A 19,192-nucleotide genomic window follows, 5' to 3' on the forward strand; every position below is an offset into this window, starting at 1 on the left:
CTGTTCCAGTAATGCTTCTATACTGGCATGCGTTGTTGACATTGGCAGCTTGTGAAAGTTGGCATCAGGGCAGTTGATCTCTGTTGTCCTTTATTGTGGTTATTGCCTCTTGGTAGGCTGTTAACGGGACAGATCAAGAGTCTCCATTATCAAGGCAGTTTGTGTGATGACACCCATGGTGCTTCTTAAATTGGCTTCAACATGGCTGGTTGATGACTAACATCAAGCCGACATTGTACGACATTTCCCGTAATTTCCTCCCTCATGACCAATGGATCCTCTGTTGGGATGGAATTACTCTCGGGGGTATTTGTCCTCAGTGGAATTTCTGACCCACTGTCTATCAACTTTATCCTTTGGTGACCGCACCCAGTGAAAGGTTATCATCAGCGGTCAGACACTGAAAACCCAGGATGTTTTAGCCAAGTTATTTATCGTTTGTGTTCAGTGTCGCTAAGATACTGAAGGCGTGTGAATTTTTCCTTTGCATATTTCCAGCATTAGTTTTGCCTGCCCACTTACACACCACTCAATGCCCATTACTTTTGGTGCAGTTTTACAGTCATTTATGATGTGGGGTAATAAGACGTTGAAGGGCCATTTCCAAATGAACACACTCAAATGGCTCCGTTTAACCCACTGAAGCATTGAAGGGTTAAAAATGACCTAAATTCTTCTTGTCTTTTCTCTCTTGGGAGGACTTTCCAATGGGGTTGCTGTCAGATCATGTGAGGGGAGATGGGACACTTGGTCTCAGAGTTTCTACTTTGAAGAAGCTAGTATCCCAGTATTTGTGTGAATCCCTTTGAACACTCACTGTTCTTTCTCCTTGTCCCATATCTAAGTCTATTCGATGAGCTGCGATTCTTAGGGGTGCAAAGAAATATTGAGTTTTGTGATATATACTATATCAATCCCAGATTTCTAATAATTGGTCCATTGTGGTGTGTTCAAACCCCCATCTGCTAAAAGCCACTGATAGAGGAAGTCCATCCATTTGACTCTTCCACTCTGAGAAACGAAGAGGCGTAAATGGTTGTGTGTTCTATATAAGGACACTTTTTCTAAAATTAGAGTTAAAAAATACAATACATTCCATTGCCTACAGTATCGTAATACATTGAATCGTTATCCCTGTATTGTGATATCACCTGATATTTGAAAAATACACAGCCCTAGCAACTCCTATGCGTCACCCCTATGGTTGTCTTCCAAAAGTTGGATGTTGTTTCTCTTTCAAGTCTGCACACACTCTTGACTCACCAAGGTTACAGGTTGAGACTCCTGATTGAAATGCTCAATTACGTCATTTTGTTTACAAAGTCATTGAGCTGAGAAATGTGCTGTGCCTCCTACAATCAAAGCGAAAGAGGATTTAATGGTGGATTATACTTGGCTTTACATGCATGGAGTTATGACTGTAATCAAAACCACTGATAGAAGGACAGAGAGGTGCCAGGCGGCTGTAAATGTCAGAGCTTTTCCAAATTGATTTGTAGACTGTTGTTCCACAGACTTTGGCGTGCAGTTGGATTACGTAAGGTACTTAATTTGTTAAGCTCTTTAGGTGTAGGTGAGATTTGTGCATGAACATATTTAGTGGAATGATTGCCGCCTGTAAACAAAACCCCTGCAGTGGTGTTGCAGGGACTTTGCTGGCTTTGCAAACAAATGCTGACTACTACAATGGCGAGTGTTCAAGAACGCGCCGGAACAATTTAAGAAAGACTGCCAGGCCAACTTGCATTTCTCAGTTTGAATTGCAAATCTGGAGCCACAAAAGCTCTCAGGCTCTGCTTCTCTCTCCTGTTTCTCCTCCACTCTTTTCCTTGCTAACTTCTGCCTCTTCGCTGCCCCCTCCACCCACCAGTCCACCCACTTAGAGGATCAGAGGGAAAATCATGTGTGTTAGCCTTTCCTTTTTTTTTTTTTCTTCCCAGGGAAGCATGGCGCTCTGGAATAAAGCCAGCTGGAGAATGTAGCCTGCTCAAGAGAGCTAGTGACTAATACACACCTTCGTTTAACTCAAATCTGTGTGTGTGTGTAATCCTGTCTGATACTGGGCACAATATAAAGCCTCAACTATTATCCTCCAGTTTCAGCTACAAACAGTTCAAATGTGCACAATTAAACAGATCATCAATATGTTAAAGTGGCTGTTTTGGTGTGGTTTTAATGACTTTAATGTTTTTCTGTCATCAGGCAAAACCTATATATGGAGGATGGTTGCTGCTGGCTCCAGAGGGAACGAATTTTGACAATCCGTTACACAGATCTCGGGTAAGTGGTGCCTTTGCTGGACTTGAAATTGATTATGGTTAGAAGGGAAAGTTTTTTGTTTCATCAGCTCTTTTTGACCTAATCATCATAATTCAGGAAACAAAAGAGTATTCTTCAAAAGAAAAACAACATTATTTGACCCAATGTCTATAGCTTTTGCTCGGTTCAGTACTTAGGATTTTGTGTATCTTTTAGTACAAAATACCTGATATTCAGAATATTAAGGCTTCTCAAAAGGCCACACAAGGGGAAAACAGGCAGTCTGCTCACCAGCCCTTCTTTTAATTCTGTTATCCGTTTTGCTACTATTTTGACATCCAACAAACGGGAGGTCTGGTTATTGTGGCTCCTGTAGCTGTCTCAGCAGCTTCCTGTGGGAGGCTCGTCCCCCCTATCAGAAGAATCCACACTATCCAGCAATAATGAGCCTTATATTGACTTTATTTCATGAATCCTTGTCCCCCCCCAAACATCATGTAATGGGAGACGTGCTCTGTTGCACCGCTTCCTTTATCAGCTCCCAGATTATACTGTGGTGGTGCATCCCAAAGAGGAGTAGTGGGAATGTGGGGGAGGAGAAGGAAGGAGAGGTCCCAGTTCTCACAGCCACACTGATGGCTTCCATATGGGGTTTTGGGAAAAGCACCTCTGGACCCTTCCACTCAACTACTGTCAACAGGCTGCCGCTGCTTTGACATACCACTGATGTGTTCTGCCTATTCTTACAATCAGCTTTTCCCCGCTGTGTATAATTGGTGGCCTGTTGTGCTGAGGTGAGCAGGCTGGACCATGTTTTGACTGACCAACAAACAAATAACAGAGGAGAAAGAGATGACGTGTTGGCTGAGTCATGCTTTAGGAGCACCGTTTGTGGGCCTGTGGTTGTAAATGTCTATCAAAAACAAAGTGTGACACATATCTATCACGCTTTTACTGGAAATGGCTGCAGTGACCCTTTTAACATCCCTTGTGGCGCGTATCAGCCGCCCTATTGAGACCTTCAGATGCCTTTTAGGTTACAAAACACTTCTTAATATTTCATGGATTAGCCTCAGTTGGAATCGGATCCAGGGATATTTAATACTGAGTCAAAACGGTGAGTTAGGATAAGTGGGGAGCAGTGGAGAGATCATCAAGCCAAAGAAAGAGAGGAGATCAATAAAATCTTATCATTGGCACGAATATCAGCAGAATTGTATCCAAGAAATAAAATGACTCCTTATTTGGTACATTTGAGTATGTGGTTTACACAATATAACAGGCTTCACCTCAGTAAGATTGGTTCCATTAAATGTGTTTTGGGCAAACACTGATACTGATACTGGTCGGATAATATTTCAATGTTTGTTTGCATTAACACCATCCTGTAAAACAGATTCAATCCGCTGAGACATTACAGTAAAACTAAACAGGACTTTTACTTACTGTATTCTTTCTATTGTCTTTTATTTCCTCATACATTTTTAAAGAAAAATGCATCATGAGTTCCAGAAAGCCTGAAAAGCATGTGATGTGGTAAATGCTGAATGTGTGCCAAGAACTTGGATGCCCCTGCATAGCAACTGTTTCCCAAAGGCTCGCCCGCACTTATGTATGTACTCTTTGTGTGTGCACCAGTACAGCGGCCAAGTCTTTATACCCTGAGGAGTACAGTATATAACATTAGCATTCAAGAACTTCATGGGAACATTTACAGATTAATTTACTAATCCAATTAATAACACCTGGCTTTATAAATATCTGTCCATTCTTGTAACACTGTTTGTCAAACTTTCCTGGCTAGAATTATCTGATGTATAATAAGTAACAGCTTTAAAACACAGTGCTAAGTGTTTGCACATTCCCACAGTGCTTTGTTATTTATGTAATTGGATGTGGCTTGCTGTTATGATATCTTTGATGTGATCATCATGTGAGTAATTCTAGCATTTATTGTTTTGTGTAATGCAGAAATGGCAGAGGAGGTTCTTCATCCTTTACGAGCATGGCTTACTGCGCTACGCTCTGGACGAAATGGTAAGTGAACCCTGACAGCTCCTGAGTTTGGTTTGCTTTGAAACAATTTTTATTTTAAAATGAAATTTGAATAATGGCCTGCTTTTACATACTAGCTGATGGCTTGAGTGGTCAAATCATCATAAATTACCGTGCATCTACACAGCCTTAAATGGCACATTGGCAAAACTACAGTTTTTACCAATTATACTTATAATTATTCCCAATGTCATAATGTCTGTTCATAAACAGAGTTTGCTCTAAGTGAAAGCCTTTTTCATGATATATTTTAAACACTGGAATTGTTTGATAGTTATGGTTAAAGTGTAGTTATTTTGTCACTAAGCATTTGGTGTTTTTCTGAGGAATACCTGGAACATGTGATGGTCTCGCCAGGCGATGGCCACATCGTTAACACGAGCGCTTTCTCTCATACAAAAGAGAATTTTGTGAATGTGTTCAACTTTAAGCCAACTAACACAGCGGTGTCAAAAGGAGTGAAGTGACACCATATGGTGTTGATAATAAAAGTCATGTGCTGAGCTTTTTGTGTTTGTTTTTGTTATTGTGTAAGCGCCCCATGCTTACTTCCTGTTCTTAAAGAAAAACTGGAAAATCCACTTGATGTCAGGAACACGGATGTCTTTAGTGAACATTAATGCAGTCTGATATACGTCAATAGTTATATATGTAAACTGACTGGCTGTTCTTGTAGGTTTAAACACTACCCTATATAGTTTGTCGGTTGTTCTATATGTACTGCAGCATATAGGCACGCTGGATATTGATTGACCCTCTCCTTTTTTTGTTCTATATGTGGATGGTGCTTTATAATGAGCTGAAAGCAGGAGTAGTGGATGCAGCACTTGCTTTGTTGCTTTTGACTCTTTCATACTGTATGTGGCATTCTCCGGCAGAGGACAGAGATGCTGAGAGGGTTTATGTAATAAAAGCAGCAGGAGATAGGCTGCTTTGTAGAGTGTATTCATTACTCAACCTTCAGGGTCATTACACCCTCCTAAAGTAATCTGAATGGCAAGGTTAGTGTTTGCACAGTGCATCCAATGGTCTGTTTTCTTATCTGAAGATATTATTGAACGTAATAAGCAAAAATACTGTTCTGGCCTGAATTTCGGCTTCAAACTGAATGCACTGAGGAATAATGAAAGCAGAAGAAGCATGGATGATGGGTTGTTTACTGAGGGGGACAAAGGAAAGTGGCGGATGTCCTCCTTCCATTCATCTTGCTCCTTCCATGTCACTCTTCATCTTTTCATCCCCGCTCTGAATTCAGGATCAAAAGGAGACGGGGGTTGCAAGGGTCTAGAGCTGGAAATATCAAGTGACACTAAATATAGAAGCTCTCTTGTCAAACCAAACGCATTAGAATAATTGTTTAGTGTTGAATACAGCATGTACAAAGTTGGCTAATGGGCATACGTACAGTATCCGGCACTCGTTTTCCACGGACAAAGAGGTAAACTGAATTTAATTGGTATGGTTAGTAACTGTGAGTGGCATTATGGGTTTTTTATAAACTCTATACCTTTTATTGAAGGACTTTAAACCTAATGACGTAAAATACTTTGGTGCAGAAATGTAGTACAGTATGAAGCTATTATTGATATTATTAACACTGGAGCACTTTGAGTGTGTGACTCTTTTTATTTTATTTTATACGAACATTTGAAACACTTTTTTGCAGCATTGATGTGCAAGTGTCCATTCTGGATGATGGCTATGGTTTAGAAATGTGATACCCAGCTATGTAATATGCATACAGTTAACTTGTTAAAGGCCATTTAATGCTTCAGATTGTTAAAATCAACATAAAATACAATAACAGAGACCAACTTTAAGATCGGTTTAAATGGTGTATTATGAATGACATTAGGTCAAATCTAAACACTGCCAGCTTTCACCAGTATAACATTGCTCCAGACCACATCAGAGCCCCCATCTGAGAGCACTAGTTGGGGTTGTAGATGAGGAGGTGCCCCTCTGTTTTCCTCCCAGCCCAGTTTTATGACTCTTGTGTCTTGGCTGTAACCAAACCCAGATGCACTGCGGTCCCAACCTGCAGGATGTGGCACGGCTCTGGGGGAAAGGAATGTGTTAGCAGAGGCCTGGGAGAGATCATAGTTCCTACAGCCATCGATTTAGGGTTGCCCACCGAAGGGGAACACCCAACACGATGCACCACTGCCATCATTTCATGCTAAAGCAGCTATGACTTTGAAGAGCCGTTATGTGCAAGAGACAAGTGGTGGAGAAAACGTAGCTTCAGTAAGAGCAAGATTGTGAGAAAATGTCTTCTGAGAGGAAGCATGTAGACGGTGAATAGCTGTAAATGTTGGCCTGCAATGAACATGTGCAGCCATGCAAGGCTAATGTTTTAGTACAGCTTTCATAGCTCATTCTTGGCATACAGTAGGCTTCCAAATAAGGGAGTTAAAGTTTGTTGTGACTAAGATAATTCACTAACTTTGAATAAGAAATGACATAACTCTACTCCCAAAGTCTGCTGTCAAACAGGGTCTAGTATCTGCTGAATGTACAAGCTAGATTCTCCTAGAGAAAACCCAACGCAGCTATTTAAAGGGAGCGTTGTCAAGGCAACAGGTTTTGTCCCTTTTGTCCAGCAACCATTGACCATGGCATGTGTGACATGGGTCTGGGTTATTCTCTGTTTTGTGGAGGGCTCTGGCTGTCTCTGTCCTGACTGTAGGGACACAGGACAGAACGCTCTGGAATGAGAGCACGAGTGTGTGGGCTGAGGTTTTCTCCAGGCTCAGTCTTATGGTGAGCAAGCCTTTCTACAGTAGCTGTAGGGAAAAAAAATCATCAGACACAGCATCGAAACCAATGTGCAAGGCTGGGTCAGACGGAGTTTGTGCTGAGCTGCACATGTTTCAGTGTGTGTGACTAAATGCACCTGGGAATGACGGTGCTTGACTGCAGAGGCCGTGTCATGAACAGGTGTTGCAGGGTTTGAGAAACCCTCAGACTAAGCACTGTTGAGAGAAATTGGACTCATGTACTAATTTAGAGGTAAGGAAAAGACAGATATACAACCTGAACAGAGGCCACCTTAACACGACTGTGAGAATAAGCTGTTTTAAGTGATGTAAGAAACACAAAAAAATCCATTATCACGTCGTGGAGAGGGCAGCTATGTGGGTGTAAAGAACTATCCGGCTCCACTTTAATGACATGAGTGCGAGTTAAAACGATCCAACGCCCACACTCTAATAACTGCTTTGCTATGTGGTCAGAAATACACCACACAACACCTAGCTCCCATTGACCTTGTGTTGACCTAATTGTAGCCTTTTCATACTGACACACACACCTCATGATATGATCTCGCCTGAAATATTTTTCTTTGCAATGTCTCAATATCTGTTTATTTTGCAATGAAACTCTGTTATTGTTGTTGACAGTGCATTGTGTTCCATATTTCCTCATTATTATGAGGCCATAGGAAAGAAAGTGCATTTAGTTGTTCACATTCTTGTCGATTAATGTATTTTAGTCCAGATAGTAGAAGCAGAGTATACCTGCAAATAAAATGAGGCTACCTATTGAGTTGCACTGCACAAAAGACCCATTCAGAGAACCTTGAATTGCACTTTGCCTTTAGACTGCATTGAGCGCAGTTGACTGCCTGCACCACAGCCATATTCCTTGTAAAAAGGAGAACATGATGTTCTCATGACGTCTTAGTTGTTAAGTCATTTTCATTTAATCTTAGTTCAATTAATTTCCTGTGTTTACTGGAATTGAATTAGTGGACCCAGTAGCACTGTCCAAGAACTGCGAGTTTTGAGAAACTTTCCTTCGTTTCCAACACATTTGTGCATTCTTTTAACTTGAGGCACACCATTCTGCTGTCTCTCTCCTGAATCTTCCAGACATGAGCATATACAACCCAATGAGCAATGTTGGCATGTCAGGCTTGTAAGACAGTTTTCATGCTGAAACATGCATAAACTCTCTGCCTTCTCAGTGAAGAAATGAAATTCAGGACTATTTTTAACTGATTTTGAGTAGCTTTTCTCTTGAGTTGGTTTCAAATGAGGGGAGCTTTCTAGGGAATGGATGAGTGGGCAGGGCCTCTTTGCTGTGTTGTTGCCTTCAGGCTCTCTATGCAGGGAATAAGTGGAAGCTGACCACCCCACCCCATCAAATTAGGGATACTTATAGGGGAGCTCCAAGTCTTGTACTCGCAGCAAGCCATGGGAAACGGAGTGGAGAGGGAAGTATAGACTGCTTGGAGTACACACACTTGTGTTACAGTTCATTAAGGAAAGATCAGTTCAAGAGCGAACGAAGCAGCTGATTTATAGGGTAAATAACAAATGAGAAGTCAGTCAAAGCTTGTGACTGTGTAAATCCTCCATATTGGATTATTGTGCGTTGTTTACTAAGTGTGGGTCCAGGGTAAGGCGTATGTTGGTTTTGCAGAGATATGGTGCGTGAGAGTCTTCTTTAACCCCTGCCCTTCCTTCCCCATGGTTCTAGTAGGAACTGATCTGCTGGAATGTAAACAGCCATGGATTACAGTGGGGTCACTGTTCCCATTGCACAAAGCCACAAAACCATGGGAACAGCCATTCATACAGCTTGTAATCATCAGGGTCTACAACACTGTAACTGCCACTCAACCCAATGTCCCAAAGCTGTAGTCCAGTTAACTATATTTATAAAAGAACATTCCCATGTTTTTGTTTTCATGTACAGAAATAGGGAATTTTTGTGGATTCTTGTTGCCGTTTTATCCCAGGAAATCCCAAGCTACTGGCTGGGGAAACTGACCGCAAAGAGTCTGCAACACGCAAGCCATTATCCTCTCCAGTTTTGAGCAGGTAGCACATCCAACTAGTAGGAGTCGAAAGTGCATTGACAATTACGGGAAACCTCACCAGCTTTCCCACCCACAAACGCTGTTGTTTTGAAACAAAAGTCTTGTAAATGTTATGGTTGAGTAAACCAAACCACGTCTAATTGACTGATTATAATTCCCTAACTTCATTATTATTATTAGAACACAAAAAGTAAACTGGGGAAGGTTGCAAGACTGACTACCGGGTTTCAGTCTAAACCATCTCCAGGACTCCAAACAATTTGTCCGTCACAAGGACTGCTGTGCATAGGGAATTGGGAATAAAATACAAATAGAATCCCCAATTTTGATGATTCTTGACAGTTCTCTGAGCTGATACACAAGGCCACCTCATGCGGACAAGTTCCTGTGTGAACAGATCATTTCATGGAAACAAAAATACTGTACCACACCCACTGCTTTCCTGTTTAAAATAGATACTTTTATCAGGAAACAGGCACTTTTATGTTGAAGTGTCATCCTCGTACGTGTCATCAGAGAACACAGTGGCTTATCATTTGAAGCCTTGCAACTTAAGACAGGACTATATTTAGCTTTTTTCCCTACATGTCCATGCAACTTGGCTAGGTTTTGTCTACCCAAACAAAGCAACATGTATTTCAGCCTCAGTCTTCCTGTCAGATCCAAGCCTCGTAGTCCACTTTACTCTCACTTTGATCTCATGACAGTTGATCAACTTGACAAGGCAAACAACAAACTACAAGAGAGCTACCTAAAGCATTTGGTAGTCTATGAAAGGATTGATTCTCCCTGCTTAAGCAGAGATTTGAATTCATCAGCTCACATTGATTGCTTATCAAGGGCCTTGCTGACCCGAAATACATCTCCACTTCCCAACTAAGTGCTATGCTTTCTGAAGAGACATGAGTCAACCAAAACCAGGAGAGTCTGGTTAAGATAAATACAAAACAAAAGGTCTGACAGACATTGGGCTAAGTTGTATTTTCACTTGATCAATGACCATTCTGTCCCTCTGTTGGCCTTTCGGTTTGACTTTCCAGTGTTGTCTTATCTGTGCTCTTTAGTCTTTGCCTCGGCTTTAGTCACTACATAATTCCGGCAAAGATAACAATCTTATCTCCAATTTTTCACTCTTTGAACTACTTCAACTTCTTAAGTCAGACGTACAGTAACCCTGTCTGGCTCAGGACCAAATCTACTCTATAAACATTAAACTCCTGTTTTGCCTGGATGTCAAATGCTGTTCTACTGTATATGGCAACACTTTAGTCACTTTTACGGCCCGTCCGCACAGCGGCGTGCGTTGAAGCTTGCCGGCGGGGGAGGGGCTGAAACTCGACCAACAACCAATCACATGAATCTCCCGCCCTTGACACACAAGCACGCGGTTTGATTGACTAGAGCTTATACTGGCATATGATTCGATTGGCTGACGCTTCCACCGAAGCTTCTAAAGTTGAACATTGCTCAACTTTTGCAGCAGCGAACAACGCTTTTGAAGCTACGCTTCGCTCCCACAATGCAGTTCGGCGAAACGTGACATCACCCCATTCAAAGTGAATGGGCAGAAGCGTTGAAGCTTCAACGCACGCCGCTGTGTGGACGGGCCGTTATTGTGTTTTTCTTTCAAAGTGACTTATTGTTAATAGTGTACAGACACACACAAAGCATTACCCAAACATGTCCCCAAACAACCTGCTTGCAGACCAAACTTAATTGTGTTATTTTTCCAATGTTCACAACACTCAAGGATTAAATGTGAAAGACAAGGAGACATTTTCAAGCGTTCCAACTGACCTCCTCCTTACCCATCCTACATGTTGCCTTTGTGTATGTGTGCTTTAGCCAAAAATCCCTAATGAGGCTATAAATAGTGCCTTTGAATTACTGATTCAATTGAAATTATAGTTCAACAGCATTGTTCTCTAGCTTGCTCCCTCAAACACACAGAAACAGGGGCTAAGCTGTACCTCTTTGATTGAATGAGCAGGAAGTGCTCCTATTGAAACGGGGCTGAATTCATTGACCTGGAAACACATAGACAAATTGGTGCAAGTCACACCACATCAATAAGGATGCCTTTACCTTCTCTTACCAACACATTTAAACTTGTGCACAACAATGAACCACATTTTGGTGCTTCATGTTTAACTCTTTAATTAAGATTTAATTATAAAGTTCTACCTAAATGTTAGACTTCAACTCATGGAGGCTGTGGAGACAGTCCTCGTGTTCAACCCTGTGGTCTAATATTATATTGGTGTTCACCGTTGCATGAGCCTGTGGACAGGATCATTTAACACAGGGCACTAGGTCTATCAGCACCTCTAGAAAAATAGTGCTGCTCCTTGCAAATGGTTTCTCATAAGGTATCCATTTTCTGTTTTTGTGGGACCCTAGTTGATGGCGAACTCTCTTTAAAAAAGGTTCTTGGAGAATCTGATTGCCTTGTTTATCTGAGCCAATTATTTGATGGCGGTCCAATGTTGCACCATGGTGAGAATTGCTTAAAATACTCTTTTATTAAGGATGTCTTTCACCCATCCTTTCCTTTGTACCCTCCTTCATTTTCGTATTCTTTTTAATGATTTCCAGCAATTCATTATCCAAAGAAAGGCTGGTTCCAGGAGGCTTTGGCTAAATCGGTGTCCACTCTCACTTCCATGGCCCCACTTTTACTTTCCCATTACTCATTTCAATTCACTTTCCCTTCCCTTTACCTCCTCACTTTCTCCTATTCTGCCACCCTCTCGCATCTCTGTCTTTCATTCCAGCTCTCCGTGGCCAATAAATCATTTGTGTTGTAGAGAGCAGCCAGTAGTATTGTGTAACTTCTCTCCCTCCAAACCCTCCCTTGTCTATAAAACCAAACATGGCCGGACTGACTGCTCGCTGAGTTTGTTCCCAACACTAGACCAGGACCCTGACAAAAGGTTTCATTTAAAGCATCAGGGCAAGAAGTTAGCCAGCTCTGAGACGAGCACTAATAAAACAGTGGGTGTCTGCATGTGCGTCAGTAGGGGTGTAGAGACAATGGGACTTATCAAAGTAAAAATACTGCTGTTGTGAATTACCAGACACACATTACTGTAGCCCACAAGGTTATTGTGGTGAAATTTGTCAAATAAATTCAAATTCAACTTCGTAATTTATACTTACAAGCAAAAACATGTGATTTTAAACTTGTAGGAACGTTTTTAGGTTGTGGGGACTGATGTCAGAGATGATATTTGCATCCCTGCAGCATTAAGTCTTAGTTGGACAAAGGGAAGGTGTAACCTAGAAAGACACTCTGGGCTGCAGGAGTGAGTCCTAAAACGTGGAAGTGAGTTAACATTTTAGCACTTTCATGCAATTTACACCTCAAAAGTCCTAAGAATAGTGTTTGTTTTTTAAGTTTGTCTGACTGAACCATATGTAAAAGTATCCTTCACATTTGTTTCCCACCTTTTTTCCGCTTTTATCCTCGATCAAATAAAAAAATCCCATTTGAAGTAACCAGTATGCTAACGTTGATGCTCGAATAGAGCCTCTTTAGACTGTTGCCTTACGAAAGCCTGCAGAAGCCACAGCTGCAGTCGACTGTCTTTCCGATCTGCAACAGGTGCAGGTGTATTGGATGACCTTTCACCTCAGCCTGGTGACCTGCCAATCCAACCACCTGTTAAGGTTGGGGCTTTGCTGCCAAGCTATTTATAGCGAGAAAGAAAGTGGGGTCTTGGAGATAGGCTGGGTGATGTTTCTTGTGAATACAATAAACACGGATGTAACATATATGTCACGACAAATGTTGATAGAGATATTTAATATCCTGCCAAAATAACTCCCAGTAGAAAATCCCCGGGCCTTGTTTCATTGGTAGGTCTTGCTTGTGAAATCCACACAACCTGCATCACAACATGTTGGCTTGTTGTTAATTGTTGTTGGGTGAGCCTCTCGCTCTTTAATAAACCACTCCAGCTTCCTCGGGACTGGACAGAAATTACCATTTCAAGCAGCCCTGGCCTGCCTCCAGACTCGGCACCTAATCAGCTTAGTGATCTCTCCTCTGTGCTTTCCCAAGGCTTTAAAGAGAGAGCAACAAAAACAGCCCCCCCTATGAAAAACTAAACAAAACTGCAGGTCTTAGAAACTACTACCTTCTGAGTAAAGGAACACATGCTGAAACATTGATCTTTTATGCCATTTTTAAATAAAGCACTACCAAAAAAAAGACTTTTAAAGAAAAAAGATCAATAGGAAAGACAGATACAAATTTAAAAAACAAGCTATTTGTCTGTCTATATTCAGTATATTATTGTGTATAGCTATTGGCTGATACTTTGATATATTGGAGAACCTTATTATCTATATCATCTAAAATAAAACTATTTTTTAGTCTTGTTTTAATTATTGTTTGGTTAAACATTTTCTGGTTTAACTTTACATTTTTCAATAACTTACAGTATTATATTTGGAAAAGTTTTAGTTGTCCGTGTTATGATTTATACAAAAGTGTAAAAAACTGTAAGTGCTATAGCTTACATACTGTATTGACTGACATTTTGAATTTTAACGATCCTTTGAACATACCACACATCTAGGAATGTAATTTGCTTCAAGCCTTTTGTTATCTGATGAGTCTTCTCTTATCCCCTGAAGTTATCTGCTGTCAGTAATGTTTAGGTTAACTGTTAACCACCAGCCGTGTGACTGTAGGAATCTGCTCTTCAGCTCTGTGGAAAAATGACTAGCTCCAAATCTGAGGTATAAGCTGAATACCCAAAGAAACATTTTTCCAATCCCTCCCACATTTCCCCTTCCTTTCTGCCTGATGGGCTAATTTGCGTTGACTTAGCAAAGCTTTGGCAGATTTGCAGTCATAATCAAAGAGGTAGTTCAAGCCTGACTGCATGTCTTATGTAATTTCTTCACACAATGTAAGCGGAGTAGCAGAAACGAGTTCTTTGTACATTTAGTTAAAGGAGTAAATATAATTCTGTGCCTCTTTTATTTTGATAAGAACACTTTTCATTTAGACCCTACGACTTTACAACAGCATATAATTGGGGCCTATTCATCCTGGCCTACTTTGCAAGGTGCTGTGTCAGAGCACAGTGTGGGACGCTGCTGTTTTGGGGCACTCTGTGATCTTGCAGCAATTGTTTTCTGCTGTGGAAGCAAAAAGCTGATCCTAGAGCTACAACTCTCGAGGATTTACTGCTCTAGAAGTCAGTGATTGAACAGGGATTTATTGTAGAGAACATTAAGACACTTTATAAAGAACAGTCCAATGTGCAGGTTATCTAGATGTCATCATTATTGGCCTTGGAAGAGTAGCAGTTTCAATGAGCGGATATTGATGTGTGGAGGTGTTTTATTAAGACCTAATCATGTTGTCAGTGTAACATGCATTTGTGAATGTTGTGCCAAGGCAAAGGATTGAGATAAGTCACACTTCACTGCCTCCATGGTTGACTACCCTGACTGGGATGTGTGACACCTAATCTGTCTAAACCCTTTAGAGATAGCCAATAGCAACAACCAAGAAACTGATTTCAGAAGTTGCAGCTTGAATCCATTTCACCTCTGGATTGACAATTTTGGTATAATTAAGCAACTATGTTTAAAAAAAGTGTTTTGAAATAACTTCTGCCTCAATTCATGCCTCTTAAAGACGCTTCTGTGGCTGAGGATCCTGGGTATCCTTTTTTTTTTTTTTTTTTTTTAAGTTCTTGCCAAGACAAAATATTGGATAAAATATAATTTTACATTCATGTAGTTGAAAGTTAAATGGAGTACAGCTTTTGGGAAAACCCTTTATCCTCCGACTTTAAACCTTTAGCTATCACTATGAAATAACTCTGTTTTGACAATTTAAAATACATCTTGCAAAAAGATTTAAGTTCATTTAATACAATTAGTAAACATAGTGCTCAGCCATAGTTAACACTGAATATTGTGTGAACCAACAAGCCAAGACATAACACAGTTGTCATTCATCATTAAAGTTTCTTGTCTGTTTCTTTGCCATGTGATCTCTGTTCTGTATCTAAGACTGATTGACCTGAATGTTTTTATGTGTATTATCTCGATGCCCAAGACAAATTTCTCCTAAGGGACACAATAAAGCTCTATCTTATCATATCATCACAGCTGAGGGGGAAAGAAAAGAACCATGAGAACAAGCACGTTCACACATTTAAACAAAGTAATTGAATTAGGGACGGTCTCTATTATAAGTCATAAGTGTGCAGAGAGTTGGAAAGCGGAGAAAGGAAAATGTTTCCAGTCTGGAAAGCCACACACACTCTCAATAATTCTCCTTAGTCTGCGTCTGAGCTGCCAACGCAACGTGACACGACTCGATCCGAGCACCTGTTTCTCCAGCCGGCCGATCCACTCTGTCAGCACCCAGACATAAACTGACTGCTTCTCACACTTTCATTGTATACATCACACACATATATACGTGATGAAGCTTCAATTACAATGCTCTATGAAGTAGGATTACAAAAGAATGTACCGTGCAGATAAATTGTATTTCTTCAGTGATTTAGTTATCTGGGCTCGCCAAATATCTCTAGCTTTCGTACAGTTGCATCAGATTGAACGATTCTACCCTTTATTGGAAAATAACCTGCTGTACTATAGCAGAGCAAACCATCTTCATCCTCCAACTCTCCCTCCTCTTCCTCCTCCTCTGCATTTGTCAGCTGCTGGCCTCCTAACACTGCATTAAACCACCCACATGCTCTCACCGTTCTCCGTAAGAGGAGCAGCGCTGCTTCCACCCACTCTCCTCTCTGAAATATCTGGTACAAAATGCGTGGTGTTGGGATTATTTTTCTTTTCAAATTTCAAGCCTTCACTGCGGTGCTGTGGCTTATAGCGGATGCCCTTACCGTAGCATTCATCTGAACGTTTTGAATGCATGCATACCAGTGGAGTGAGGTGTATCTGAAAATGCCTGAAGTACAGTACTTGGCCCTGCAACAGAGATATCAGATACATATGGTTTAGTCTGATTTCTTTATGTTTGCCTTAAGTACAGACAGGGGTTAGGTAAGGAGGCTAAGGTAAATACCACGTGTGATTGTGCTGGCTTAATGTCTCAATATTGGGATCAAATTATAGGACTGTATGGAAAGTGATGGTTGTAATCTCGTCCATGACCAATCTACACTGAACAAAAATATAAACGCAACACTTTTGTTTTTGCTCCCATTTTTCATGAGATGAACTCAAAGATCTAAAACATTTTCTACATACACAAAATAACCATTTCTCTCAAATATTGTTCATAAATCTGAAAAAATCTGTGATAGTGAGCACTTCTCCTTTGCCGAGAAAATCCATCCCACCTCACAGGTGTGGCATATCAAGATGCTGATTAGACAGCATGATTATTTCACAGGTGTGCCTTAGGGTGGCCACAATAAAAGGCCACCCTTAAACATGCATTTTTGCTTTATTGGGGGTGTCTGGGGGGGTCCGAAAACCAGTCAGTATCTGGTGTGAGCGTTAGGGTTAGGGTAATGTTGTGAATCGAGTGGCCTGTGTTCGTCGTCCATAACATACGCCTGCCCATACCATAACCCCACCACCACCATGGGCCACTCGATTCACAACATTACCCTAACCCTAACCCTAATCCTAACCCTCACACCAGATACTGACTGGTTTTCGGACCCCCCCAGATCCCCCCAATAAAGCAAAAATGTATGTTTAAGGGTGGCCTTTTATTGTGGCCAGGCTAAGGCACACCTGTGAAATAATCATGCTGTCTAATCAGCATCTTGATATGCCACACCTGTGAGGTGGGATGGATTATCTCGGCAAAGGAGAAGTGCTCACTATCACAGATTTTTTCAGATTTATGAACAATATTTGAGAGAAATGGTTATTTTGTGTATGTAGAAAATGTTTTAGATCTTTGAGTTCTTCTCTCATGAAAAATGGGAGCAAAAACAAAAGTGTTGCGTTTATATTTTTGTTCAGTGTAGTTCCTGGCCTGATTGCGATGTATATCTGTATGATATCGTGGAAGGAAAAGAGAGATAGTGGTTTGATTCTTCTCCATAGCAAGTCCAGAGGTGACTCCATCCGTCTGGCACCTGAGGATATTTCCCCCGCAGCTCGTTGTTGGCATGCTCATTGGTATCACAATTTGTGTTTACCTCTGTTGTCTTAAGTTGCTAAGGAAAGATTTATTGCATAATGGCTGTTATCGGTAATGAGCAGAGGATGTTGGACCCTGAAGAGACCTGATTCCAGGCCATGTTGGTGAGTCAGGTCGAGACGCTGCCAGTTCATCAGCTTTCCTTTTGTCTTCAATGATCAAAGTTAAAGAGCTTTGGATGCAGGGTGACACACTCAAAGGTCCTGCTGTTACACGTTTAATGCAGAGTAATGTAACTTAACGAGGAAAGTTTCAGCTTTTGAATTTGTCACCGCACATTTTGGCAGACAAACAGGCACCTAATACCAAAAAACAGATGTTGCTGATCAACTTACAGGTGTTCATAACAAACTTTGACATTGAGCAATCATGTAGGTGTGTTCATACTGATAGAAAGTGAATGAATAATGGGAAGAAAGTCTTTCTTTTGCAAGATGTTGCAATATCATTCCCTCACGATCCTCTTAACTGAGTCATTTTATCTGAACTCTGGATTTCCATGACTAGAAATGAGTCCGTCAAACCCAAAAATGTTGATGGCAGAGGAAGAGAATTTGCTTCTCAACCAAAATTGAGAGTCAACGATCTGCCGGCTGCCAAAAGAAGCAAATATTTCTCTCGCTGTGTCATGAGGGAGAATGTGATGTTTTGCTTAGCTGCAGAATCGCCAAGAGTGAAGGAAGCCAACGGCGCAAAGGCATGCTAATTACCATTTTCCAAACAGAGAGTTGGTTCCTAATGAACACTGTTGTAATGACACACACCATCTGGCCCAAGATCACAAGACCTATGAATAATATATGGTAAGGAGAGGAGAAAAGGGCCTTAACTGAGCAGTTATATTCCCCAGTGGGAAAACTAGAAAAAGTGTATCGTTTACTGGTATTGCACGGCAAAATACATTTCATTGTTTTACTTTAGGCAGTAGTAAATCCCATGAAGCTGTGTTGTAGCTTTAACATTGCTTTTATTTGTGGCACTCCATTGTTGGCTTAGATTCTCAGAACTGTAGGTTCTTATAGGAATCTTAATAGTTTATGAATTATGTGTTTTTAATCAAGTCATTTTCATGCACTCAAACTTTTCTATCTGATGTTTTCTATTAAATCCAACACAATTATTTACACATTTCAAATTTAAATTCTACAACCTTTCAATACACTTCTGCCTTAGTTAGAAACACAATATTCAGGTAAATATATTGTATGACAGCTTACAGTATATTACACAAATGTCCTCTGCCTTTTAGTTAGTGTTTTCACAGATGTATATCCCATAAATATTGGTGCTGATCCAAGACGTCCACCTGCCTCTCCATCTATCACACACTGACCTAGAGAAACCCAATCTCTTTCTGATTGGTCCCCGTCTCCCCTTGAGACTCCGCTCCATGTCTCCCATCCAGACAGTATTCATATTATTGTCTGAACAACTTGAGAGACCAGAAGAAGTTTATGCTCGTTTCATAATTTCCATGCTCCGATCAACAAAAGGACACTTGTTTGAGCCCCTTGTCTCTCGGTCATTTCCTTGTTGAGGGTTAAGGGGAGGAGTGGCTCTGTGGACTGTGGCGGCTGACAATCCCACATTGTGTGAACTCCTGCTGCTTCACAAAGGGCCCATTGTGGAGAGCGGTGGCCCGGGAAGAGGGGACCGGGTCTAGGCTAGGTGACAGAGAGGTGTGGGTTCAGGGGGTCTGGGTCTGGGGGCCAGGTCCAAGGTAGAGGCGTCTATTGGTGCTTATCCCCGGAAAGTGCTGAGGCAGGGAGGGTGCACACGTGTGCTGCTTCTGTACTGTACTCCCACACGTCCACCTACTTTGTGTAAGCACTCCAATCTCTCTCAGAGGTGAAGCCCTTTTATGAAAATAGGTTTTTCAGTCAGAGCTG

The 19,192-nt window shown here is 41.2% G+C and overlaps 1 protein-coding gene across 1 annotated transcript in view; it reads left to right on the top strand.

Moving 5' to 3' along the window:
* Positions 1-19,192, top strand: part of LOC104958654 (myosin phosphatase Rho-interacting protein-like) — a 28,936-nt gene that overhangs the window by 1,215 nt on the left and 8,529 nt on the right. Inside the window, exons 2-3 of the mRNA XM_010786417.1 lie at positions 2,203-2,280; positions 4,231-4,296. Of these exons, the coding sequence (XP_010784719.1) occupies positions 2,203-2,280; positions 4,231-4,296 (144 nt within the window). The remainder of the gene's footprint in view (positions 1-2,202; positions 2,281-4,230; positions 4,297-19,192) is intronic.

Source organism: Notothenia coriiceps, unplaced genomic scaffold (assembly GCF_000735185.1).
Source record: "Notothenia coriiceps isolate Sejong01 unplaced genomic scaffold, NC01 NC01_scaffold00029158, whole genome shotgun sequence".
NCBI lineage: Eukaryota > Metazoa > Chordata > Actinopteri > Perciformes > Nototheniidae > Notothenia > Notothenia coriiceps.